General features: G+C 40.5%; 1 protein-coding gene across 1 annotated transcript; it reads right to left on the bottom strand.

Annotated features, from left to right (window-relative positions):
• Window positions 1-1,296: 1,296 nt before the first annotated feature.
• On the bottom strand, window positions 1,297-19,646 carry LAPTM4A (lysosomal protein transmembrane 4 alpha). The gene is given in 7 exon segments (NM_001261172.1): window positions 1,297-1,799; window positions 2,852-2,950; window positions 3,503-3,598; window positions 5,824-5,946; window positions 6,047-6,123; window positions 9,378-9,498; window positions 19,384-19,646. Coding segments are annotated over 7 exon segments (702 nt in total). The 5' UTR covers window positions 19,495-19,646; the 3' UTR covers window positions 1,297-1,724.
• Window positions 19,647-27,018: the final 7,372 nt, after the last annotated feature.

The following is a 27,018-nucleotide window of genomic DNA, read 5'->3' as shown; positions in this document are numbered from 1 at the left end:
ACTGTTGGTGGGAATGTAAATTAGTCCCACCACTGTGTAAAGCAGCATAGGGATTTCTCAAACTTAAAACATTTTACCATTCAACCCAGCAATCCTATTACCAGGTATATACCTAAAGGAATATAAATCATACTCCCATAAAGACACATGCATACATATGTTCATCACAGCACTATTCACAATAGCAAAGGCATGGAATCAACCTAAATACCCATCAACAGTGGACTGGATAATGAAAATCTGGTACATATATACTATGGAATACTACAGTCATAAAAAAGAACAAGATCATGTCCTTTGCAGGAGCATGGATGGAGCTGGAGACTATTATCCTAGGCAATATACAGGTACAGAAATCCAAAAACTCACTTATAAGTGGGAGTTAAACATTAAGTACACCATGGACACAAAGGCAGCAGCAAAAGATACCAGGGCCTAAGAGTAGAGGGTGAGGATCAAAAAACTAGCTATCAGGTACTGTGCTCACAACCTGGATGACAAAACATTGACAAAACCCCTGCAATACACAATTTACCCATGTTACAAACCTGCACATGTACTCTCTGAACCTAGAAAGTTGGAAAGAAAAAAAAATAAGACATAAAAAAAAAAGACTGTTACAGCTATCATTTTTCAAACCACCCATATTAATTTCTGTCCTGTGATTCAAGAAATATCTTCACCACAAATTTAAATAGTTTGAGTTAACGGATTAAGAAAATGATTTCTAATTAAATGTGTATCATTGTACAGTTGTCCCTTGGTATCTATGGGGGATTGGTTCCAGGTTCTCCCCCCAGATAGCCAATTCCACAGTTGCTCAAGTCCCTTATAATAAAATGGTATAGTATTTGCATATGACTCATGCGTATCCTCCCATATTTCTAAAATGATCTCTAAATTACTTATAATATTTAATACCATGTAATTAGAGAACAATGACAAGAATAAAAAGTCTGTACAGGTTCAGTACAGACCCAACTATCCATTTTTTCCCCCAAATATTTTCAATCCAGTCAATTGACTTCATGGATACAGAACCCATGAATACGAACGGCCAACTGTATTCTCAAAGTTAACAAAAAACCCTGGCACTCTGAATACACTGTAATGGAAAATGTCAAGGGTTTATCTAAAAAAAAGTTAACAGATTAAAAAAATGACAACCCTAAGTATTTAAAGAGATTTATTAAATCATCTTATCACAAAGATGGAAACATACAAATTAGAAACATGCAACCATCATCTTCCACAGTCAAGTCAAAATGTCAAATATTTTCTTGTTTCGGCAGATGAAAAATTCAGATCTTATACCCAACTACTTATTCACCCTGAATATTTAAGTCAGTCTTCCTGAAAATACCCAGGGTAGCAAATAACAAAATGCAAACTATTATATAAAGAAAGTGCAGTTAAAAAGGAAACTATGTGGCAAGTACCCCCTCTTTCCCTTCCCACCCCCAATTAAAGGCAAACAATGGCACTTTGCTCTTGCTTAACCTAGATTGTCTTCAAGAACTATTAAAATGTAAAAGACTTAACAAAAAAACAAAAAGACGTTTAATACATGTCGAAAAAGCTCCTTAGTGTTTGAAAATAAATGCTTAAACAAAAGACAACATATTTTATATCAAACAAGTTTGAAGAGCCCTGAATTGCAGCATTCTGTAAAATAAACAAGACAAAAAGCTGGTATAGGATTTATTGTCAAAGGCAGAATTTCTTCAGGCAGGTAAGTAAGGAGGTGGTGGCTCTTTTTCAGGCATTTTCACGGCCATTTCATAGGTTGGCAAAACGTACTAAAGAGAGGAAAAAAAAACGGTATCAGATTTAATTCTCCTTTAAAATTCTTTCTAAGATAATTCAGCTTGCAGACTTTATGCCCTAATTAGGGTTACACAAAACCATAAAGAGCTGAAAAAACTGTTAGCTAAAATGTTCCCGAGTAGATGCGTGAATAAGCTGGAATTTTACCAAGATTACGAGCGAAGGGGAGGTTGGGGAGAGGGAGGTGGGGAGAGGGAGGTGAGGAGAGAGAATTCTGCTTCTGGACAAGGATTCCCAGACAGGCAGGCAGTGGGTGTCACTGCTCTGCCTTCGTTCTAGTGTGACTGATAAAGTGCCAGTGCCAATTACAGTTTAGGTGTTGAGGAGTTGGGTTAAACCATGCAATAGGAAACCTCCAATAAGATGCTAGCTCCTGGATCCTGACTTTCATCACAATCAGCTTGTAGTCAGAAGATCATGAACTCATATCATGTCTTTGAGGGTAACAGGCACAACTAGGCAGTGGAGGAGTGGCATTCCAATCTAAGTGACTCCAAGTGTGACAGCCTGGCCCTAGATGGGCCACATATATTTTATATGCTGAAAACCTGGGAAGGTAGTACAGCAGCAATTAGAGAGCTGTGAAAGGTAGGCTTCCCCAAAAGACCCATGAAACCACTGTATTCATCTCCCCAGACAGGTCAGCTCCCCCTTTGGATCATATGGATATTTTTTGAAAACAACACAAGTTTCAGTCAACGGGACTCCCCATCCTTAGAAGCCCCAGGCTACATGGGCCTAACACAGTTGTTTCCTGCCTTGTCTCCCCCACAAACACAACACTCATGAGGACCTCTAATGAATAAACCTAACAGCCAAACTGGATGAGACAAGCGACCCATGTACTCAGGATTCCAAGTGGAAAATGTTGAATCCTGTGGATTTTAAGCTGTTCATAAAAGTACCCAGGGTTCATGCCCAAACCACAGGTTACAGCATGAAAGAGAAAGTCAAGCTCCAGGTTCTTCTCTTGGAACAGTCAATAGTGACTGGCGACCTTTTACTCTATCCAACAGTAGCTAACCTGAGGAGGTGCTTCAAAGGCAGGATACACAGCAATCTCTGGCACATTTCGGTTGTTGATGTATTTATAGCAGTTCCAAACACAGTTGATTAGATAAGCCTGGAAGAATAAAAACAAAGTTGACATCTGCTAGAAACTCAACAAACTACCTGCTCCAAAATGCCGGTGACTTAGAATGCTTTCCCCACACGTCCTCAGTGTATAAGGGAACTGACCTCTGTGTGGACCCAGCATAGGCCAGGCCCTTTCCCTACTTGCTCTCATTTAAATGTCACAAGTTTCATCGCCAACATTTCAGAGAGAAACCAGAGATGGAGTTTCAGTGCAGGTCAGCCAACCCACTGTGCTGCAGAAGAAATTCTGGGTTTCTGAACCTTGGGAATTTTAAAAGATTTTCAATACAAATCGTGAACCCCTTTCAAAAACATAAACAGTAGGTCCTTTCACTTAGAGAAGGATCCTGACAGTTACAACCACTCCTTGGAAACAAGACAGAAAACATTCCCTAGAAGCTATCTGCTAGTGTGCCAGAATAAACACTGTCCCCACAAATCCTCCATCTCCTGTGACTTGAAAGGTGATAGGTGGCAAAAAGGTTTAGATTCACGGTGTCAGTCTCAGTCACCCCTAAAGATTGAGTCAGCAACGTACCTTAAAAATGATGAATAAGGCAAAGAACACCAGAACAATGAACAGGAGGCAGCTGGAGTCCAAGGCCAGGAGGTCATCTTTGTAGGGAAAATCAGGCTATTAAAAAAACACACACACATTTACAAGTCAGCCATTGCATTAGCACTTGCTGATAACCTGAAGAGCATCTGAAGAATACAAAGGCACCAAAGTCAAAAGTGATATTTTAACAAAAATGTATAAGCAGAATTTAATCCAAAGTGCTCTTAAGCCTTACACCATTAATGCATGCTAACAATCACTTACAGTACATTTGTTTGATAACCCACAATACTCCGAAAAGTCTAAATTTAGATCATTTTCTGTTTACTTTTCACTATTTTCCATCTTTCTGACCTTTGGAAAAACACTATCACCTATATGGCACTGGAGATCTGTCCCTGTGTCACTTGCATCATTAACTCAGGAGATGCTCAGGTCTACGTAAGTTCTACAGATAAACTAGGTCATTTTAACGCTATAAGGGGAAAATTATTTTTCTAAATGTCTATCATTTGTCTCAACTCTCATCAGACAGGGGCAAAAAATACATCCACTGGTTACAATGCCAGGCAAGACATAAGTTTTACTCTTGTTCTACTGAAAAGCACCAGCTATATTCACTTAAATACTTATTCAGCCCTGACTGTGTACAAGGCAATGAGCTAAGTTCAGGGAGAAAGGCATTATAAAAGAATTATTTCAGATTTAAAAGCTAGCCAACAGAGGAAATACCTTCCAGTCTGAGGCACTAAGTGAACAAAACAGAGGAGAGAAAACACCAGGGTCTGTAAAAGGAATAATAAATTTTTATGTTCTTTTCTATAAAGCTAATTTAATTTTTTAAAGTTATGCTTGTTTTTAATGGAAATGTCAACACGAAGGCCTAAATAATTACATTTAAAAAGCAACATAAACAGAAATCCCAGAGGACTGAAAAAAATAGAAAAAAAATTAAAAAGAACCCACCACTCCCCAAACCATAGCCAGGTTGTCTCCTTGGGGGAAAAAGCTGTTTTTTTGATCTTCATCTACAAACAAAAAGAAAAACACAGAAGGTGGCAGCTCATGAGAGAATGCTATGCTAAGGGTTTTATTCAGAAGGCAGGGAAGCACCACTTGAAATTTCTCCACCAGAGATAACATGAGCAGAGAGCCACACAGAAGCCGCTGACTGTGGCTGACCAGGCCAACAGGCCCTGCCCCCGGCCACTCTCTCCAGCCTTCCCACCCTTCCTCTGTGTGCCAGCCACCATGGCCAGCTTCTAGTGCCCTCACTATGCTGCTTCTTGCCTCAATGTCTCTTTTATCTGGAACATTGTCTTCTATACTTTCTCTATCTTAATTCCCATTCAAACTCCTGAGTACAATTCAAATCTCACTTCCCAACCCAGGTTTAGTACCCATGTGATATCCACTCCCATAGTAACCTACAATGGTATATCAGTAACTGTCAACTTCCTAATTCCTTTACCAGGAAATAAGCTCCACTGATGCATCACTATGACCTAGCAGAGCACCTTGCACGTAAGAGGAACCAGCTAATGTTTTCTGAATAAATGAATGATGAATTTGGTGGTGTGGAAAATGGGCTAGGCAGGAAATCTGATAGTGGGAAGAAAAGTTCTGAAAGCACTTTGGAAATGAACTGAGGATGACCCTGCCAATTTTCATCTACCTGGATCCCGTATCTCCTTCTGACCACCTCCATGAAGCCCTCCTTGTCCACTCAGTCCAGAGTTTTCTCTGCCCCCTCCATGTGACATTAATCAAAGTTCCTTATTTGCTGCTGCTGTGACAGCTCACGTTTGTTATCACAGGTAACATCTTCATGTATCTGGACTCCCCAAATATTACGGTTTGCTCACTAAAGATGAGGCAGTTATCTTTATATCCACACCATTCACCAACAGTGCCTAGCAAAGGGCTAAAAACATAATAGGCACTGGAATACTTGCTACAGATGTCTGTAAAGACAAAAAGCTAGTCACTTCAAGAGTGCCATACAGAGTCAAATTATTGTACCTTTGGACATTCAAAAACAAAAGCTGAACTACTAGTTCCACAATATCCATTTCTAGGAATTCTTAATACTGAATTATCCAAATGTATGGTAAGAAATTACTCCATTTTCATCTTGCTAGTTTTGTCACAGTAGCTAAGAGAGCAGAAATAACTATTTTAAGACACTTTTAAAAGCAAGTGGAGTAGTTAAAAATAATATCAAAAGGCTGATTCAGAATTTAAATGTAAACATTTTACTCAAAATGAAAAAAATAAGTTTAATGAGCATACACACTTACTAATTGATCCAGATATTCTTTGATTCTTGGCAAATAGGTGAGAGAACTAATAGCAACCAGGCAACTGAGGACAAAGTCAAAAAGCCGGTAACAGAAGAATGGAATCAGCCAACCCACTTGATACTGGAGAAAAAAATAACAACCACAACATTGTATCACATATAGGAAATTACTAAGCTCCCCTAAGATCAAACTCTGAAAGCTGAAAATACAGTATACTTACAGAAATTGCTCCATAAACCAGCATTGAACTGATTATAAACATAAGAACAGAGACGGCAAAAAGAACACAGGCATTATCTAAGAAAACAAAAACAAAAATCTAATTAAGCTACTTACACAACAAAAAGAACAAAACTTCACTTAAAGCTAGCTTTAAAATATTAAATTTAAATATTTTCAAAACTGGCTATAAAAAGATCTAAGGCCAAGAGGGTAAAAGAAAAAAAGTCAAAGACTCAGCATGAAGTAATGAACCTTGAGACACTCACACAAAGCACTTATTTGTTAAATCGCTACAACAACTCACTGACATGGGTTTAGGATGGCACATGAACCACATTCTCTGCTAGAGAAACAAGTCCCTGTGCCCTCATGGGCCCAGGAGTCTGAAGATGTGCAAACATCATTATAATCCAATGTGTCAAGTGCTAAAACAGAGGCAGAAACAATATGCTTCGCCTGAAGCATCAGGAAAAAATACGAAGAAATGACACAAGATGGGTCTTATGAGGTGAGTAGGGTTTAGCTGGAAGGAATGGCTGGCAATTGCTTAAAAGACAGATGTATTAAACTCAGAATGCTACCTACATTACCTCTTGCCCTAGATAAATATTACCTGAAATTCAAAGTTCTCCATTAACCTCGCTTCCCCACCCAACCTCCCAAACACTAAAATTCATTGCTTCCTGCACCCTGGTAACTATGTTACACACACTACTTTCTTCTTTGTTCCAACTCTCCATTAATCCATGCTCACTAATTTTTTCACAAAACAGCTAAGTAATCTCAAGCAATTCTAAACTGTGCCTGACTGACTTACTGAGTTTCTCAGCACAAATCTGTAGTTCATTCTGTGACTCTGGACAGTTTTTTTGTTTTGTTTTGTTTTGTTTTTTTTGAGACAGAGTCTCACTCTATCGTCCAGGCTGGAGTGCAGTGGTGCGATCTCGGCTCACTGCAACCTCTGCCTCTCAGGTTCATGCAATTCTCTTGCCTCAGCCTCCCGAGTAGCTGGAGTTACAGGCAAGCACCACCACATTCAGCTAACTTTTGCATTTCTAGTAGAGACGAGGTTTCACCATGTTGGCCAGGCTGGTATAAACTCCTGACCTCAGGTGATCCGTCTGGGCAGAGATTAAGAAACTGGGGGGGATGGGCATGGCAACCCACACCTGTAATCTCAGTACTCTGGGAGGCTAAAGTGGGAAAATCACTTGAGGCCAGGAATTCAAGACCAGCCTGGGCAATATAATATAGCAAGACCCTATATGTACAAAAGATGTTTTAAAAATTAAAAAAAAAAACTGAGGGCACTAATAATGATGAATGACTAGAACAACTGCTGAATATTCCCTATTGGGTAAATGTATATATAACCTTTTTTTTTTTTTTTTCCTTTGAGACAGTCTCACTCTGTCACCCAGGCTGGAGTGCAGTGGCACAATCTCGGCTCACTGCAACCTCTACCCCTGGGGTTCAAGCTATTCTCTTGCCTCAGCCTCCAGAGTAGCTGGGATTGCAGGCCTGCGCCACACACCCAGCTAATTTTTATATTTTTAATAGAGATGGGGTTTCACCATGTTAGCCAGGCTGGTCTCAAACTCCTGTCCTCAAGTGATTCACCTGCCTCGGCCTCCCAAAGTGATGGGATTACAGGCGTGAGCCATATGCCCAGCATTTATATATAATCTTATCACTGGGCAATCATCAGTATTTGGCACTAAACTAGGAATAGTCCTCTTTACTTTTTTCTTAGAAGATACAGGATAAATGTTAAGAATTTAAAGGACTTCCCCGCTACGACATGCAAACTTTCACTCAGAAGAATTCAGGTAAAAAAAAAAATATATGAAATTAAACAGGTCTTACCAAATTTGAAAGCAAAATTTGTAATTCAAATAATCGGCTTTCAAGAGTCTGCTATGGGCTGGGCACAGTGGCTCATGCCTATAATCTCAGCACTTTGGGAGGCTGAGGTGGGAGGGTCACTTGAAGCCGGGAGTTCAACACCAGCCCGGTAAAAGACAGGGAGAACCCATCTCCACAAAAATTTAGCTACTCAGGCAGTGAGGTGGTAGGATCACTTGAGCTCAGGAATTCTGGGTTACAGTGAGCTATTACTGCATCACTGCACTCCAGTTGGGGCAACAAAGTAAGAACTTTTCTCTAAAAAATTTTTTTAAACAAATAAGTAATATGTGATTTTTAAAATGAAGGGCACTGGCCAGGCACAGTGGCTTACGCCTGTAATCCCAGCACTCTGGGAGGCTGAGGCGGGTGGATCACCTGAGGCTGGGAGTTCTAGACCAACCTGACCAACATGGAGAAACTACTAAAAATACAAAAAATTAGCTGGATGTGGTGACACGTGCCTGTAATCCCAGCTACTCGGGAGGCTGAGGCAGGAGAATCGCTTGAACCCGGGAGGCAGAGGTTGCAGTGAGCCAAGATCGCACCACTGCACTCCAGCCTGGGCAACAAGAGCAAAACTCTGTCTCAAAAAAAAGAAGGGCATTTATCCCATTCATGAGGGTAGAGCCCTCATGGCCTAATGACCACCCAAGGGTCCTACCTCTTAGTATCATCACCTCGGAAGTTAAGCTCCAACATATGAATTTTGGAGGGACACATATATTCTAATCATAGAGCTTTCTTCTCCTTTCTATTAGTAGCTACATTTTAAAAAAGTCTTATGAAGCCTGCATATTTTGATTTCAAGGTACATTTTACACATTTCTCAAAAACCTAATAGTCCATTACAGCTTCTGGCTAGAAATGCTCTATTGTAATCCTCACTGAGCATCTCTGAAAAACCCATCAAAATTCTTGTCAGCAAGAATGACTTAAATATAATTTAACTTGTTACCCTTATTATATAACCATTTTAACTTTCTGAAATGTAACTTAAGCATAATCTCATCAATCTTCTAAATAACTAGTGTGTGTGTGGAGAGAGAGACATGTGCCAAATAACATTTTGGTCCACAATGGACTGTATGATGATGGTTCCGTAACACTGTAATAGTGTATTTACAGTATTACTATGTTTTTCTATCTTTAGATACACACTTATTTGCCACTGTATGACAACTGCCTACAGTATTCAGTACAGTAACCTGCTGCACAGGTTTTAGCCTAGGAGCTTCTACCACATAGCCTAGGTGTACAGTAGGCTATGCTATCTAGGTTGTGTAAGTACACCCTATGACGTTCACACAACAATATCACCCAGTGACATTTCTCAGAATGTGTCCCCATCATTAAACAACACATGACTGTATATAAAAATTAGCAGGGGAGTTTTTTTTTTTTTTTTTCAATTAAACACATACCAGCCATTCTCTCAGATGAATAGTAATTACCGATGACTTCATACTGAATGTTGACAGCTGGCATGGAGTTTGGATGAGTCACTTCCACAGTCAGCAAAATTGCCATCAATAGGTTTACTACCTGGAAAAGGTAACATTCTATCAGTTACATTAATTACCATTATGACACAAACTTAGCACAATCTCAGCACAATCTCTCATATTTAAGATTGTCTTACTTGAAGTAACACAGATATGAAACAGTGGGAGACTAGCTGTGAGATAAAACAATACACAATTACCACTATGAGACTAACTTAAAAATAAATATTTTATAAAGTATAAATAATATTAACCATTTCAGAGATAAGATGTATAACCAATACACTAGAATAAAATTACACAAAAATTAAAACTAAAGAATCATTACAAATGGTTCATGTTCAAAGCTACCTATTTATTCATATACCAATCTCAGAATTTCTGGGTTTGAAGAAGTTACTATTCATCTGTTATATTTATTCATCAGATGCCCAAAACTCCTACACAGCATCTCTCATCTGGTGACAGACAACTCACTATTTCTTCTTGAGCTAGACTCAAATGCTTAAGAGACTTACCAACATTCTGAAAGTCACTTAACTCATCTACTGGTCTTAATTCTTTTTTTTTTTTTTTGGTGATATGGAGTCTCACTCTGTTGTCCAGGCTGGAGTGCAGTGGTACAATCTCAGCTCACCGAAGCCTTCCCTTCCTAGGCTCATGTGATCCTCCCACCTCAGCCACCCAGTAGCTGGGATTACAGGTGCCCACTACCATACCCAGGTGATTTTTGTATTTTTAGTAGAGACAGGGTTTCACTACGTTGGCCAGGCTGGTCTCTAATTTCTGACCTCAAGTGATACGCCCAGCCCCAGCCTCCCAAAGTGCTGGTATTACAGGCATGAGCCACCACACCCGGCCTTAAATCTACTTTTTGAGATAACGTGCTCTCCCTTCTAAATAAGTGCTCCAATACCTGAAAACAGCCTCCAAATACTGTGTTTTCTAGAACAGACATTCAGATCTTTAAGCCATTCCTCTGACTAGCATGTTTCCTAGCTACCTATTTCCCTTTTGTCTTCCTCTTTACATATGCTCCAGTTTGATGGACATATATTAAAATGAGGTAAGGTCAGCCTGGTCAGAACACAAAGAGATCTCAGTTCTCATACGCTGGCTAACAAATTTCAATTAATGCAACCTGAAGTTGTACTGAGGTTTTTTGTTTTTGCTAGAAACAAGGTCTCACCATATTGCCTAGGCTAGTCTTGAACTCTTGGCCTCAAGTGATCCTCCTGCTTTAGCCTCCCAACATGCTAGGATTACAGGCATGAGCCACCACACCCAGCCTGCACTGGCTTTATAAATTTTCTGAATATCACATGAATATCACTCCCTAAAACACCAAGTTCTTTTTCACACGATTGTGCTAAGCTACCACCTGTACCTGTACAGTTGGATTCAGAGGCTTAAGCATAGGCCTTAATATACCTGTAATTGAGTTTCATCTTACTACATTCTTGCCTATGAAGATTTTCTGGATGTAGATTCTGACACACTAGATTTACTGCCTGTCTCGACTTCCTGAATTTAGGATCAGCATGTAATCAGTATCTCTAAGTCACTAACAAAAGACAACAGGGCTGAGGACAAAGCTGCTAGAGGCTGCCCCTTCCCATTAACCAGCAACTTCTGAATAAAATTGTTTAGCTATTCAGAGGAACATCCTGCTGAAATTCCATCATATCTGATGAATCTTCCTAGTCTCCCAGGGCTGTAAATCCATTTCAAAAGGAAATGAGTTGTGCCTATAGTTGTTGGCCAATCCCTGCAGTATCCCAGGAGGCTTCACTGCATTTAAGTACTCGGAAAGAGTACTGTTAATGACTCAAGATAGAAATCTCATGTAGGATTGGAATTAGGTTCCTTACCTAACATAGTGAAGTTCACAGAATTTGCCCTCCCTTCCCTTTGTGAAAATGTGAACATCTGGAATTTTCAAGGGCTATTAAGTTCCTATCAGTAGTATTTTATTTTTATTTAGTTCGTTTTTGAGATGGAGTCTCGCTGTCGCCCAGGCTGGAGCGCAGTGGCGTGATCTCGGTTCACTGCAGCCTCTACCTCCTGGGTTCAAGTGATTCTCCTACCTCAGCCTCCCAAGTAGCTGGGACTTTTTTTTTTTTTTTTTTTGAGACTGAGCCTCACTCTGTCGCCCAGGCTGGAGTGCAGTGGTGCAATCTCAGCTCACTGCAGCTTCCATCTCTTGGGTTCAAGCGATTCTCACACCTCAGCCTCCTGAGTAGCTGGGACTACAGGCACGCGCCATCAAGCCTGGCTAATTTTTGTATTTTTAGTAGAGGTGGGGTTTCACCATGTTGGCCAGGCTAGTCTCAAACTCCTGACCTCAAGTGATCCACCAGCCTCGGCCTCCCAAAGTGCTGGGATTACAGTGTGAGCCACTGTGTCGGCCAGCTATCAAGAGTATTTTAAACAAACTATTATATACTTCTCTCCTGTTTCACCTTGAATGATAAATACACAGGAAATGCATTTTCCTTTTATCAGCTGAAGTCATTTCACTAACATCCGCTAGATAAGCAGATCAAGTTTTATCTTTAGGGTAGGTGATCTAAACAATGCCACAATATCAAATTTGGAATCAACCAATATTTATTGAGAATATACTCTATGACATGTGTATTTACGTATATTACTTCACTTATTCCTCACAACAACCCATGAAGTAAGTATTACTAAAGCCCATGTGTAGATGGGGAAACTAAGATTCAGTAAAGCTATATAACTTGTGTTAAGCTTGCTGAGCTGACAGATGGGAGAATCAGGATACAAGTCTGTTTTTTAAGACATCTCCTTCTCAGCACTACATGATTATTAATAACCATTCCCCAGTAACTCCTGTTTTAAGGTGTTTCCCAAAGAAACCATTATCTAAAGCTATACAATGTTTAGACTTTACTCTCTCTGTTCAGCAGCATGCCTCTTTCCTTGCATTGTTCAGAGGCAAGGCAGGTTATCTTTCAGTTCTTGAGAGGACTTACCAGGAACAATCACTTTTGCAAGCTGGCTCTCCCCACCTGAAGGCTGATTTTTTTTGTTGCCCACATTTGCTGCAATGGGTTTTGGCCAGTGTGTGTGGTATATGAGTATGAGCTAATACAACTAGGTGAATTAATTACTGAACAATCAGATATATCTACTAAAACGCTGTACGTTCTGTGTACGGAAATCAGTTTGAAATCAATTAGGCAAACTCTTCTTTGCTAAACACAGTATAGTCACAGTGAAAAAGCTCTCTGCAGTACAGAAATTCCTTTGTCAAGAAAAGCATGCAAACTCAATTACTAAATGAAGGGAATGACATGTCAAAAAATATTTAGGAGTTCTATTTTCCCTTCTTAAATATTTTTATCACATGAAGGATTTCTAAAAATCTCACACCTATAGTCCCAGCTACTTGGGAGGCTGAGGTGGGAAGGATCGCCTGAGCTCTGGAAACCAGCCTGGGCAACAATAGCAAGACTGTCTCTTAAAAAACAAAAAAACTCTTCTCTTTTCTTCTCTTCCATGGATAAGTCACACACTCATCCACTATTATCTTCTTTTAGTACTAGAGACACTTCAAGTTTCATTTCACTGTGGGTCATACGACTGAATATTAAAAAAAAAAAATCACAGGGCTAATCAAAAGGACCAAGAAATGGTGAAATAAATTTCAGAGCTACTTCAAAAAGTCTTTTTCAAACTTCTTTGAGTTAGTTACATTCCATTAGATCACGTCATTTCATTAGAACCCCAACTTAAATCTTAAAGTATTACACTGGAAAACCCATCCTTGTGACTTAAAAAAAAATTTTTTTGTAGAGACGGAGTCTCACTATGTTGTCCAGTCTGGTCTCGAACTCCTGGCCCCAAGTGATCCTAATGCACTGGCCTCCCAAAGTGCTAGGATGACAGGCATGAGCCACTGCTCCTGGCATCCTTTGATCTTAAAGATATTCACCAATGAACCTTGTGCTCCTATATAAGCCCTGGTAACTTACCTCTGATTAAAGTTGATATTTCTAAATTACATGTTTAGCTTTTTAAAAAATACATAAAATTAACTGTAGTCTTACAATATAAAATTTCTCTGAAAATATCCAACTATGTACTAACTATTACAAAAATTTATTCCTGATTCATTTCCTTTCACTGTATTCAGAAAAGAAAGTTAATAAAAATGTAATTTAAAAAGAATGATTAAGGTGGGGACAGTGGTGTGTGCCTGCAGTCCCAGCTGGTCAGGTGCCTGAGGTGGGAGGATCGCTTGAGCCCAGTTCAAGATTGCAGTGTGCTATAACCGTGCCACTGCACACCAGCACAGGCAACATAGCAAAACCCCATTAAAAAATAAAAAATAAAAAAAAAGAGAGATTAAATTAACTTCTAAACCTGGCAATATGGAGAGGTATAGAATACAGCAATATTTTAGCAGCATGGGCTGTGGATTCACCACTTAATGTGTTAACAGTACTGTGAATTTAACCAGTCAAACCAGGTGGTATGCATTTTTTTGAAAGCTTCCTGTACATCTTACATAAGTGTGTAAAACAAGAAATCTGTTAGATTTGACTTGTTAACAAAATAACTGTATCAGATCCATGGAAGCACAGGGTCTAGAGAGAGGAATTCTTTGTTTTCTTCTTTCACTGCCACACCTATTCCAGAAGATTCTTTGGAGACTTTAAAAAAAATCATTTTTCAGTTTTCCCACAGTAATTTGCCCAGAGCCAGTATCTACTGAGATAATAATTAAAACAGTGCGTCTGGTTTAAGAAGGCATCCAGATAAGGGCTTCCCATGCAGAGAAAGCACCCACAGGAGGGTCAATCTACAGAACTAAGCAAAGTCTGTTATCTGATAAAGATCAAAAGTGACTATCTTTAAAACCTTTTTTAGCCATAAAAAAGGATAAGTTCATGTCCTTCGCAGGGACATGGATGAAGCTGGAAACCATCATTCTCAGCAAACTATCACAAGGACAGAAAACCAAACACCGCATGTTCTCACTCACAGGTGGGAACTGAAAAATGAGAACACTTGGATACAGGGTGGGGAACATCACACACCCACACGGGTGCCTGTACAGGGTGGGAGGGAGGGGGAGGGATAGCATTAGCAGAAATAACTAATGTAAATGACGAGCTGATGGGTGCAGCAAACCAACATGGTACATGTATACCTATGTAACAAACCTGCACGTTGTGCACATGTACCCTAGAACTTAAAAGTATAATTAAAAAAAAAAAAAAGTTTTTTTGCTGTTTACTGTTACATGCAGATACAACTGAGTATTCATAATATTTTTTGGAGGAGACAGTTCATTCAACAAATGTGTAATGAACACCTCAAATGTTTTAATTAATAAGTTAGCCACCACACACATTTTATTTTGAGACAGGGTCTCATTCTGTCACCCAGGATGGAGAGCAGTTAGTTTGATCTAGGATCACTGCAAACTCTGCCTCTCCGGCTCAAGTGATCCTCCCACTTCAGCCTCCCCAGTAGCTGGGACTACTATGTGTGTATCTATACATACACATACACACATACATATATACACATACACACACATATATATTTTGTATTATATATATGTATTATATATATTTTTGTTTTGTTTGGTAGAGAGGGGGTTTCATCATGTTGCTCACGCTGGTCTCGAACTCCTGGGCAATTCACCTGCCTTGGCCTCCCAAAATGCTGGCATTACAGGCGTGAGCCACTGCCCTTATAAAGTAAGACATCACCCTCTTCCCTCCAGGAGAACATCTTGCTGTAGAGAGAAAAATAAGAGAAAAGGACAATCCTACCAATGTGTACTGAGTACTATTTAATAAGTACATACAAGAAGTATCTAGAAACTTTTGCAGGTGCACCGTGGGAAAAACAGATCCCTCTGGCTAGGAAGTAAAGAAAGCTTGGCTGGGCACGGTAGCTCACGCCTGTAATCCCAGCACTTTGGGAGGCCGAAGCAGGTGGATCACGAGGTCAGGAGATCGAGGCCATCCTGGACAATATGGCGAAACTCCGTCTATACTAAAATACTAAAAATTAGTCAGGCATGGTGGTGGGTGCCTGTAGTCCCAGCTATTTGGGAGGCTGGGGCAGGGGAATCGCTTGAACCCGGGAGGCGGAGGTTGCAGTGAGCCGAGATTGCACCACTGCACTCTAGCTTGGCAACAGAGCAAGACTCCATCTCAAAAAAAAAAAAAAAAAAAAAGCTTTACCATGAAAACATGTGAGCTAACCATTAAATTATCTGGACTTGGCAAAATGTGGTTAATGGTTGAAGTTGGGTGATGAATAAATGGGAGGTTTTCGTACTATTTCACTACTTTTGCATGTATGAAAATTTCCTTAACAAAATTTTTAGAAAGTGACTTGGGAGGACAGCAACATTTCAGGGAGAAGGAATAGCATACGCAAAGGTGGAGGCACAAAACTTCCTTTTTTTAAAGAAGGAAACTAACTGAAATATAAACAAGCTATGCTTACTTGAGGTCAGAGGTGAGGGCTGGAAAGGAATAGAACTTAAGGAAATCTGTTTTTACTTCTCTCCCAAACACAGAACTTCAAACTGCTTATGGTTGAGACATTCATGAAAAATTAGCCATATATTAAGTCTAAGAGATAAAATTATTACAAATGCTCAAAATGTAGTCTTGTAGTACACACCATTAACCACAAAGTGTATCTACTACAGCACACTTTCAAGTCCATTTTCAATTATTCAATAAACATTTGAGCGTATACCTCATAAGAAACTTGTTTAAAATCAACTGGCTTCAAATTCTTCAATAAATGATAGAGAAAACAATTTCAGGAATGCCAGAATTTAAACATGAGCTTATTCTGAAATTTCCTGTTACTTCACCAGGTACACTTCTTTTCTATCTAAAATGCCAAAGGCTAACACTTCAGGGCTGGTACCTCCCTCGTTCTGGCTTTCTCTGTGTCCCACAGCCCTATTTTCCATACAATGAATACTTTAGTATATAGTGTTACAATACTTTAACACTAGACCAGTAGAAGCCGTGGCTAGAAAGCAATGAGACTGTTATCAGATACAGTCACTCAGAGCGAGGGAGAGGGGCACCCCCAAGTTCCAAATGACACAGGGGGAATCAGCATCTCAGAAGTCCAGCCCAGGTAATGTAAAAAGAAACATGAATATTCTCCCATGCAGACTGCGAATTATTGCCTCACCAGGAATCAAGGAAGAGAGTACCTCGACAAGGTAGGTAGGGAGAGAAGTGACATTTAATACTCAGTCATCCCCATATTGTTTCTCTTAGTAAAGTAGCTTCTGAGAACAAAATGCACTACTTGGACAGGCCCTCTTTGCTTCGAAGTATTATACTACATTTTGGCCGAAGTGGTCTTGTATCATAAGTGTTACATGTCTCCCCAAGTTGGCAGAGACTCTACATTGCTATGGTATTGAAGCTACACTTTTGAAAGTCATCAACAAAACTATAATAAACAAAACTAATGGCCTTTGTCCAGTACTTATTCTGATTAGAATCTGATATTACTGATCATGTTGCCCTTTTCCTCATCACTGTACCATACGTTTTTCATATCTGTGCTTCAAGTTTTTTGTGATACCATAAACATCTTAAGGGCAGATGCTGTGTTAGACAAGAAACATTTGAGAGTCTAGCGCTTGGCAGGTAATAGGAAAACAAAAGGCAAATGACACTGGCCCCTGTCATTTATTCCTTTTATATGTCCACCAAAGCCTTTTACACTGCAGGTGTCAGTAAATCTCTTAACCAATTTAAGACAGGTTAAATGATTTAAGTAGTTTACAATAAAATGTTTTACACTAATCTGAGAAGTCTATGCAAAGAACAGCTATGGCATCTTTTTAAAATTGTGAAACTAAAGCATGGTCTTCAGAGATATGTGAACCCTTCTCATAACAAGGGCTTACAGTAGAGAACAGATGTAAACTCCTCACTCCTTACTTTGAAAGAATAAACGCCCCTACTGAAGTTTTTCTCTCTGCATTTTGAGTTTCCTGTTTGTAGTTCCCACTTTATCCTGCTATTCTATTCATTTTCCAGCTGAACCCACAGCATCAAAACATCTGCCTGAGAAAAAACTGAAAAGAAATACAGCCAATTACATTCGGATGGTTGAAATAGAAATGGTGGTATTCTCTTCTTGAGGAGTTAGGAATCCTTTTTTCTGTGAGTGGAGGGAAGGATCTGACAAGAAACAGGAAGACTAAGACTGCAGGCGAGAGAGCCAGGCCGATGGATTCTCTTAGTTAAATAGGAAAGAAAGTCATCTTCTGGGGGCGAGGAAGACGGAATTGAGTAAGAGGCTTGAGGATCCTCAAGGTATGAATTATTCATTTAGGGAAATAGAAGGCAGAGCTAAGGACAAACAAAAGAAATTAGACCCAGCCCCTCAGCAAAATGGAGACGATATAAAAGGAAGTTGGAAACATAATGCAGCTGATGGTCATTAACTATATTCAGTTAAAGTTGTTTAGTATCGTTTAGTATTCCAAATCAGTTAAAATACAGAACGAAAGAGTCTCTGAGAGAAAATGTGATATAGTTCTATCAATAAAGCGGTATTTCTGAATATAAAAGTATAGGAAACATGAACATAAACTCAGCACAAGCAAACCTACACATTCGTGTTGTTTTTTAAACGTACATCAGAAACAAGACGGTAAAAAACAACAGGGCAGGTAGGAGTCAAGTGGAGTCAGGTGGTCCTCCGGAGGTGGGCCATGAAACAGTATCTGCCTCATTTAAGATGATTCTCATCTGGCGTTTTTCCAAATGCTTACTAATGATTTCAAGACAATGAGTGGGGAGAAGCAGCAAGTGCAGAGAAAACAGATTGTGTCTGGGATAACTCTTCTCCTCTTTTACAGTTAAGTATCAAAAACTGCACAGTATCACCAACGTCACCCACACAACCACATTCACAAAGTCATTAAAGAAAGTGGCCAAGTCGACCATGTAGGAAGTTTGTCACAGTCTCGGACAAGTCATAATAACCTAAAACTACCTAAACTGAATCCCATATTTGGAAGTCACGGAGAGGTTAGGTTTAACGTGCATGGATACTATAAATGGTGAATTAAAAAAGAAAAATCACAAACGTATTACTAGTGAATCACCAGGCAACAACAGTGTCAACTTGGTTAGGGCAAAATCACACGTATCTTGGAACCCAGGAAATATCAGCATAGGTGGCCAAGATGGAGAGGGCTCTCAATAAAGGTCTGTAAAAACAGCGGATCGGCTACGAAAAGCATCTACTGCGCAGGGAGGAGGCTGCACCAGGACAAAAGCTGGTCAGGCGTCCACTCAGGCATAAGCTATCGCCCCCAAGCGATTCTGGAGACGCAAGAGAGGCGCTGAAACAAAACAAAACAAAGTCCAAAAAACACGGACAACGGGGTTACCGCTGGATCTTTCGCTTTCCCAACGGGAAGACCAATGTCGAAACTAGGCTGCATTTATCAAGGTCCGCTCCTAATTATTTCATTAGGGGAAAAAATTCCAGGGAGCACTGGATAGTAGCAAAGGAGGGGCTGCCTTTCAGATCGCAGAAATACAACAAGAGCCAAAACAGAGGAATTCCCACCAAATCCTAGCATCCTCGTCCCTTCGCCTGCAACGCCTCTACTCTCTCAAGCCCGCTTTTCTCCTCAGATTCTTGCCAAAGAACAATCTCCCCATGCTTACCACCGCCCCCCGCCCCCCACTCCGATTCCTGCACAAGGTTAATTTCCCAAAGTCCCTGGATTTCATGCTGAGTTGGCGCGCCCTAAAAAGCTGCGTCCCTCCAAGTCCCCGCCCCACCCAACACCCCGTTTCCAGTCCCACCCCCTCCGCACCAGGCCCCGCTCCCCAGGCCCCCCAGACATGCGCGCCACGCCCGCCCGCCTTACCATGTACCAGGTCCCCAGGATGATTGTCCCAGTACGGACATGGCAACAGCCGCAGCACCGGGTGCTGTAGAACCGGTCACTGCGGCTCCGTTTAAAAGTCATGGACACCATCGTAACAGGCGGGCCTCTTTCTTGGCCGGGCCCCTGACAAACGTTCTCCACCCGCAGGCAAACTCAAACGGCTCTTTCACGGCCTCCAAAACCCAACGACGCGTCTTCAGGCCAGCCCCCGGCTCAGGCCCCTGCCAGTTTTTTCGCGCCTGCGCACTGAGCACAGCGACTTCGGCTTACCCACCCCTCTTCCTCCACACAGGCCAATGGGGAGCGGAAGGCTGGATGGGCCGGACTTCTGATTGGAAAAACTTAGAGATTGACAAGACCTCACGCCCAATTAGAAGTGCAACTCGCCTCAGCGAGTCTCCGCCTGTTACGTGAGGGCAAGGGCTGGCTCTTGGGCCTATGATAGATGCGGATAGGTATAGCCTCGTAGTTCACTATCCCCGAGATGAGACCCGCAAGAAAAGAGGCATTTAATGGGAAAAGGGAGACACGAGACAGCGCGGATGGCAAAAAGCGGGCACAAGGGGCTTTTCTGAGCAATGTGTGCCACGTACTGCTTGGGAAGCGTCACAGGCTGATAACGTGACCTTTGCGCGCAGCTCGATTATTGCGCGGGCTGGGGGCGGGGCCTGTGAAGAAGGGACCGGGCCAAGCCCAGCCTGGAGAGGTCCTCGGTCCTGTGGCGGAAATGGGAGGCTGCTTGGAGGAGTGGAGGGACTGGATTAACACCCTCCCTTCCCTCCGAAGCCTCCTTGGTGGGGGCGAAGAAAGACCATCCAACCCTGCCAAAGGCAAAAAGATTAAGGATACATGAAAACAAAATAATGTGGAAGAACTGCTTAGCTGCCGGATTTTTAGAGATGAGTGATTTTTTTGTAGGGAAAAATTATGAAACACGTTGAAATGGACAAAAAAATTACTGAATGTCTTCAATGAAAAAACAGCCATAGTTTGGCACACCGAACCGAGCATTCTGTTACTAGGGGGGCTGTCCGCCTTTCTTTGAGGTGCTTTGCAGAACTCTGTAAGACCCCCTCCACTGGACTTGATGTTGTATCTTACCCCTCCTTGGGAAAAGCCATTTTGCATCGATTTGTAAATTCATTCCCCAGTCCTGATGCAACAATATATTTGGGTGCTTTGAATTCTGCTTAGAGCTGGTTCTAACGGCTTACTGGTCCCCTGGTTAATGAGTAAATAAATTTTTTACACGTGTTCGTTTTGCATTTGTTTAAGACCTGTGACTTTACCTTTAAAAAATGTATTTATCATTTAATGCTTTGGTAAACACACTTCTTTTCAGAGAATAGAAAGGGCTTCCCTTCTGCCAGGGCATATTCTTAGCCAGAGACCACAGTGAATTCAGAGTAAAGGTTATTTCTTTGGCATGACTTCTTTGAACACTGCCTGAAATTATGTATGTATTTGTTGATTATCTCCCCAATAAAATACAAATTTTAGGAGGGCAGAGACTATTCGTTCACCACGGAAGGAGTTGTCCATGGAGCTTACTGTCAAACCATCTGGGAAGCAGTAGTTAATCCAGCCCACGCTAAAGGATGAGGTGTGGCTGGCTATTTAACTCAATGAATTATGACATTTCTCTACTTACGTAGGGAGTAGATTATCTTAACCCTGCCTCACAATTACATATCCCTTATTTTGTTCTAGGCACAGATCCAGTCACTTTATTTTGAATCATTTCATCCGTACAACTCACTCAGATAGGTACTTTTATGTTATTTAATTCTACAGAGAAGTTAAATTACATATCCGAGATTGCAAGGCCAGTGTCAGAACTGAGATTAAAACCTGTTGTGCCAATAGTTTCCAAACTTTGCTGCACATTGGCATCACTTGAGAATCTTTAGCAACCACTGATGCCTGCTTACTATTCCAGACCTTCTGATTTAACTGGTATGGGTGAGGCCTGGGCATTGAAAAGTTTGAAAGCTCTCTAGGTGATCCTAATGTGCAGCACTGTTATTCTGTCTTAATATGAAATGTGGCAGACAAAAATAAATACAATACAATAAAAAAGAATACAAAGATAAGATCGGGGAGCCGGGCACGGTGGCTCATGCCTGTAATCCCAGCACTTTGGGAGGCTGACACAGGCAGATCACTTGAGGTCAGGAGTTCGAGACCAGACTGACCAACATGGAGAAACTCCGTCTCTACTAAAAATACAAAAAATTAGCTGGGCGTGGTGGCACATGCCTATAATCCCAGCTACTTGGGAGGCTGAGGCAGGAGAATCGCTGGAACCTGGGAGGTGGAGGTTGCGGTGAGCCGAGATCTCACCATTTCACTCCAGCCTGGGCTACAAGAGCAAAACTGCATCTCAAAAAAAAAAAAAAAAAAAAAAAAAAAAGATCGGGGGAAATTATCTGATTTCTCTAAAAGCTGAAATCAATTCAAAATCAGGCCTACCTAACATGGCATCAGATCAGCTCGTAAGGACTTCTCTCCCTGTACTGGGACTACCCCAGGCAAGGAACCAGGGAGGTGTAAATCATTAGAGACCTGCAACATAAACGCATCTGATAGCAATAATGTAAGTATACCCTGAGAATGACCCTGTATGGTAGATGCACCTGAATGTGTGCTCTGAGCTAGGGAATCTGGGAGTGGCCAACCCAGAGATTTGTTCTGTTTCTATGATAAACATCTTAAACCCCCACCCCCACCCACTGGCCCATCCCTTGGAACATGGCCCATACAGGGTATTAGGGTCCTGAGTTTTGGGTTAAGTGCAGGTTGCCAGGTAGAGGTCACTAGTGGGAGGCTGTTCAGTGAAAATGCTGTATACATTGCATGATGTTTACAGGCAGTTGCGGTTTTCCTGCCCTTGGACCATGCAGTTGTGTTGTCCAGCCCACTGCCAGGGGACAGTAGAAAGGGAGATGTGTTGTTCAATCCACTGCCACTGGACCACTTCTATACATAGCTGGTTCTTCTGTCCAACCCGCTGCCATGGACTCTTCCCCCTCTGTCACTACTGGACTGTAAGCTCCTAATACAAACCCATGTCTCATTTACTGGCTCTCCAGTCTCTTCTTGGCCTCTTGATCCTGGTACCTTCTCTACTGAGGTTAGCAGGAGTTTGGCACAACAATAGCATACATAACTGGATTACAGGAGTGAAATACGGTTATGGAGTTTTGTCTAGATAATTTTTATCTAATATATATAGACCAACTTCTCTGAGAAAATCTTAAGGTACTATTAGCAAAACAACCCATCTTTTGGGGATGGGGAAAGGAAAGTTAACATTTTTAGGAGAAAATAGCTTAGGAAAACTCACAATGAAAGAAATTAGAGTGAGGTTGAAGCTCTTTAGCTAACATAGTGTAACCTATTTTTCTGTTTTATATGTGTTATTCTATTCACATTACTTTAGTTTATTTTTATTGAGGATCTATTATATTCCATGTGATGAGGATACGAGACTGAACAAGACAATATATACCTACTGTGTAGCCACAAAAATCTAAAGTAAAAAAGGTATTTAAAAAAAAAAAAAAAAAAAAGGCCAGGCGCGGTGGTTCAAACCTGTAATCCCAGCACTTTGGGAGGCCGAGATGGGCGGATCATGAGGTCAGGAGATCAAGACCATCCTGGCTAACACGGTGAAACCCCGTCTCTACTAAAAAATACAAAAAAACTAGCCAGGCGAGGTGGCGGGCACCTGTAGTCCCACCTACTCGGGAGGCTGAGGCAGGAGAATGGCGTAAACCCGGGAGGCGGAGCTTGCAGTGAGCCAAGATCCAGCCACTGCACTCCAGCCTGGGTGACAGAGCGAGACTCTGTCTCACAAAAAAAAAAAAAACCAACACAGCAGATATCGTGCCTTTCCATGGAGTGTTTGTAGTCTACAAGGGAAAAACTCAATGAGCATTTTCAGTCTGCATCCCATATCTTAAAGCATTTTTATGTTGACTCTTCCTTAGAGCTAGAAGTTATTTCTTGGCTTCTGATTAACCACCCACTATTTTTTCCTGTGTACTTCTCAGGCAGCTCCTTCTTATTCTTCTTTGTAGTTCCCCCTTCTACTGTCCTTCCCCCTAAATATTGGTGTTCTTGAGGGCTGTGTGTCAGTCTCCTTTCTTTTCTCATTTTAACTTTTCCCAGTTGTCACTTATTTACAAGATGATTCCCCATGTATTCGTCCATTTTCACACTGCTATAAAGAACTACCTGAGACTGGGTAATTTATAAAGAAAAGAGCTTTAATTGATTCACAGTCCATCTTTCTAGAAATAGTTTAGCTTCCTGGCCAGGTACAGTGGCTCACACCTGTAATCCCAGCATTTTGGGAGGCCAAGGCAGGCAGATCACTTGAGCTCAGGAGTTCGAGACCAGCCTAGGCAACATGGCAAAACCTCATCTATACAAAAAATACAAAAGTTAGCTGGGCAAGGTGACGCATGTCTTTGGTCCCAGCTGCTCGGGAGGCTTGAGGCACAAGAATCGCTTGAACCCAGGAGGCAGAGGTGAGCCAACATCGCACCACTACACTCTAGTCTAGGCAACAGAGTGAGACTCTGTCTCAAAAACAAAAACAAAACAAAAAAAAGGTCCCTAATTGTGTAAGTTTCTAGCCCCACAAGAGCCAATTCACTCCATGACCCATCTAAGAGGAAAGACGTAAAGATAACGGCATTGGTAGTTTGCCAACCATTCAAATGAATTAAAGTAAAGCTCAGAGTTTACAAATCTCACCAATGTGGTCAGAGTTTACAGCCAATCTTTCAATTCCCCACTCCTAACGGAGAACAGATAATGTAGGGATACCAGACTCTAAGTAAATCCCCCAGCATGGAAGACAGAGGCCAGACAATTAGAAAATAGGGTCTAGGAGAAAATGTCAAAAGAACTTAGAAAAGAAAAAAAAAAAGACACTCTGAGCATACATCAAGAATAAGGTGCCATAACAATTACACAGGACAAAAAAAAATCTTAGAAATTAACAGCATGGGAGCAGAAATGAAAAACTCAAGATTGGAAAATAAAGTTGAGAAAATTTCCCAGAAGCAAATAAAAAGACAAAGACATGTAAAATAAGAAAGAAAAAAATTAAAATTAGAGGATTAGTCCAAGATATCCAATATCTGAATAATAGGAATTTCTGAAAAAGAGAAAGTCATCATCATAGTAATATTTCCTAGATCTGAAAGAATGAATTTCCAAGACTGAAAATATCTGCTGAGTGACCATATTATTGGAATAAAATAGATCCATGTAAAGGCACATCGGAGTGAAATTTCAAGACATTGGGGACAAAGAGAAGATTCTCTGAGCTTCCAGGAAGAGGGAAGGAAAAACAAGCCATATAGAAAAATTCATAGTCAAATAGCCTTAGGCTTCTCAACAACTCTGGACTCTAGAACACAATAGAGATTTTCTTTCAAAATTATGGGTAGAAAATGTTTACAATTTGTAATTCTACACACAACCAAACTGTTAAGTATAAGGATATAATAAACACAGTTTCAGATAAGTCTCAAAAATTTACCTCCTACATATCTTTTTCTCAGCCACCAGATGTTATGCTCCATCAAAATGAAATGAGATGAATACATTAAAGAGGAAATGTGGGATGCAGAAAACAGGCGATTCAACATAAGTGAGATGTGGATGAAGACTCCAGAGAATAATAGAGATTTCAGTATGAAGACTGTACATTAGGTGTAGAGGTCAACCATTTCAGATTGGAGCACAATCATCATTTTTGCCTTCTGTAATTCTACTGGGTTTTCATCTTAACGAAGCTACTTGAGGATGTACTCCACCAAAAAAAGGAGAAAACCAAGAGGAAGAGATGAGAACCAAAAAACCAGAGATCAAACTAAGGACAAAAGTCGAGGAAATTTCATAAGATGAAAGCAAAAGGAAGTCTCAGGATGACAGCTGTGCAGGAGGCCTAGAAAGCCACCAGTGCTAATAGAAGAGAATGAAGGTATCAGGGAGCAAGAAAGAAATTAGAACTGATAGGCTACCTAAATGGGTAGATCTGGCAGGAAAACTACAATGAAAGGCATTGGGAAAGTGTGGCAAAACTGAGCAAATGACAAGCACAAAGAAAATTAAGCAATTTAGTAAACAAGGCAATTATTATAAGTTCAAGAAAAACAAAAATTTAGAAAAGCAATGTAATCAGAGTGTACCACAGTATGTAGCTGTGAATAGTAATTACATGGGCATAATCAAATAAACATTGAATATTGAGTATTTTATAAAACATTGAGATATGTTTATTTTGGGAGAGTTGGGAGGAAGGAGAACAGATGACAGTCCAAGAGTCATCGGTCTTCATCTACCACAATGCAAGCCAATAGTTAATGTCAAAAGTTGATTTATAATCATTATGGAAAAACAGTATGGCAGTTTCTCAAAAAACTAAAAATAGAACTACCATATGACCCAGAAACCCCACTACTGGGTATTTATCCAAAGGGAAGGAAATTAGTATATTGAAGAGATACCTGCACCCTCATGTTCATTCCAACTTAAGTGTACATCAACAGATGAATGGATAAGGAAAATGTGGTATATATACACAATCAAATACTGTTCAGCCATAACAAAGAATGAAATCCTGTCAACTGAAGCAACATACCTGAACCTGAAGGACATTATGTTACATGAAATAAATCAGGTACATAAAGATAAAGACCACATGCTGTCACTCATATGTGGGAACTAAAAATGGAGCTCATAGAGGTAGAGAGTAGAATAAAGATTATTAGAGACTGAGAAGAGAAGGAGGGAGAGGAGGAGGGGGAGAGGCTGGTTAACAGATACAAAAGTACGATACAGCTAGATAGGAGGAATAAATTCTAGTGTTCTGCAGCACTGTGAGGTGAATATGGTTACCAAAAATGTAGTGCATATTTTCAGTAATCTAGAAGAGAGGATTTTGAATGTGCACAACACAAAGAAATGATAAATGTTCAAGGTGATAGATATGCTAATTTTCCTGACCTGATCATTGCTCATTACACACGTTAGGCTCGTGGCTAACACCTGTAATCCTAGCACTTTGGGAGGCCAAGGCAGGGGAACTGAACTAGTCGCCTTTTCATGGAGCACCATTCTGTTTTAAAGAACGACTGACAGGCAAATATTAATATTCAGGCATGAATATTTGGCAGTCATTTTCTTGAAAATGAATGAAGTGAGCCTGTCTGTTCCTTCAAGGAAAGCAACTAGAGTATTTGTGGGCAATGATTAAATTAGAGCTTTCAAGAGGAAAATTAGAGATTTGGAAGAAATAGTGTCCACCCCCATGAGCTTGACAGTGATAATTCAAGACTTTTGTGATGAGATTAGAGGTGAAATAAACTAATGTGATTTTTGTTGTTGTCTAATGTTGTCAAAATTTGACTATCTGCATAATTAAATGAACCATTTGCCAAAGAACCAAGGCATAATGTTATAAAATCATGCATAAATAAAAGAGCCAGTCAAATGCAAGATAGACCAATGATTTCTAATGTAACAGTTTGAAAAGTTTGCTGATACGATTTCAGATTCCACGCTGCAACTGACGTTTTAAGGAATTTCCATTGA

Source organism: Macaca mulatta, chromosome 13 (assembly GCF_049350105.2).
Source record: "Macaca mulatta isolate MMU2019108-1 chromosome 13, T2T-MMU8v2.0, whole genome shotgun sequence".
In the NCBI taxonomy this organism is placed as follows: domain Eukaryota; kingdom Metazoa; phylum Chordata; class Mammalia; order Primates; family Cercopithecidae; genus Macaca; species Macaca mulatta.
Note: the sequence above shows the minus strand (reverse complement) of the source record. Positions and strands in the feature narration are given on the sequence as shown.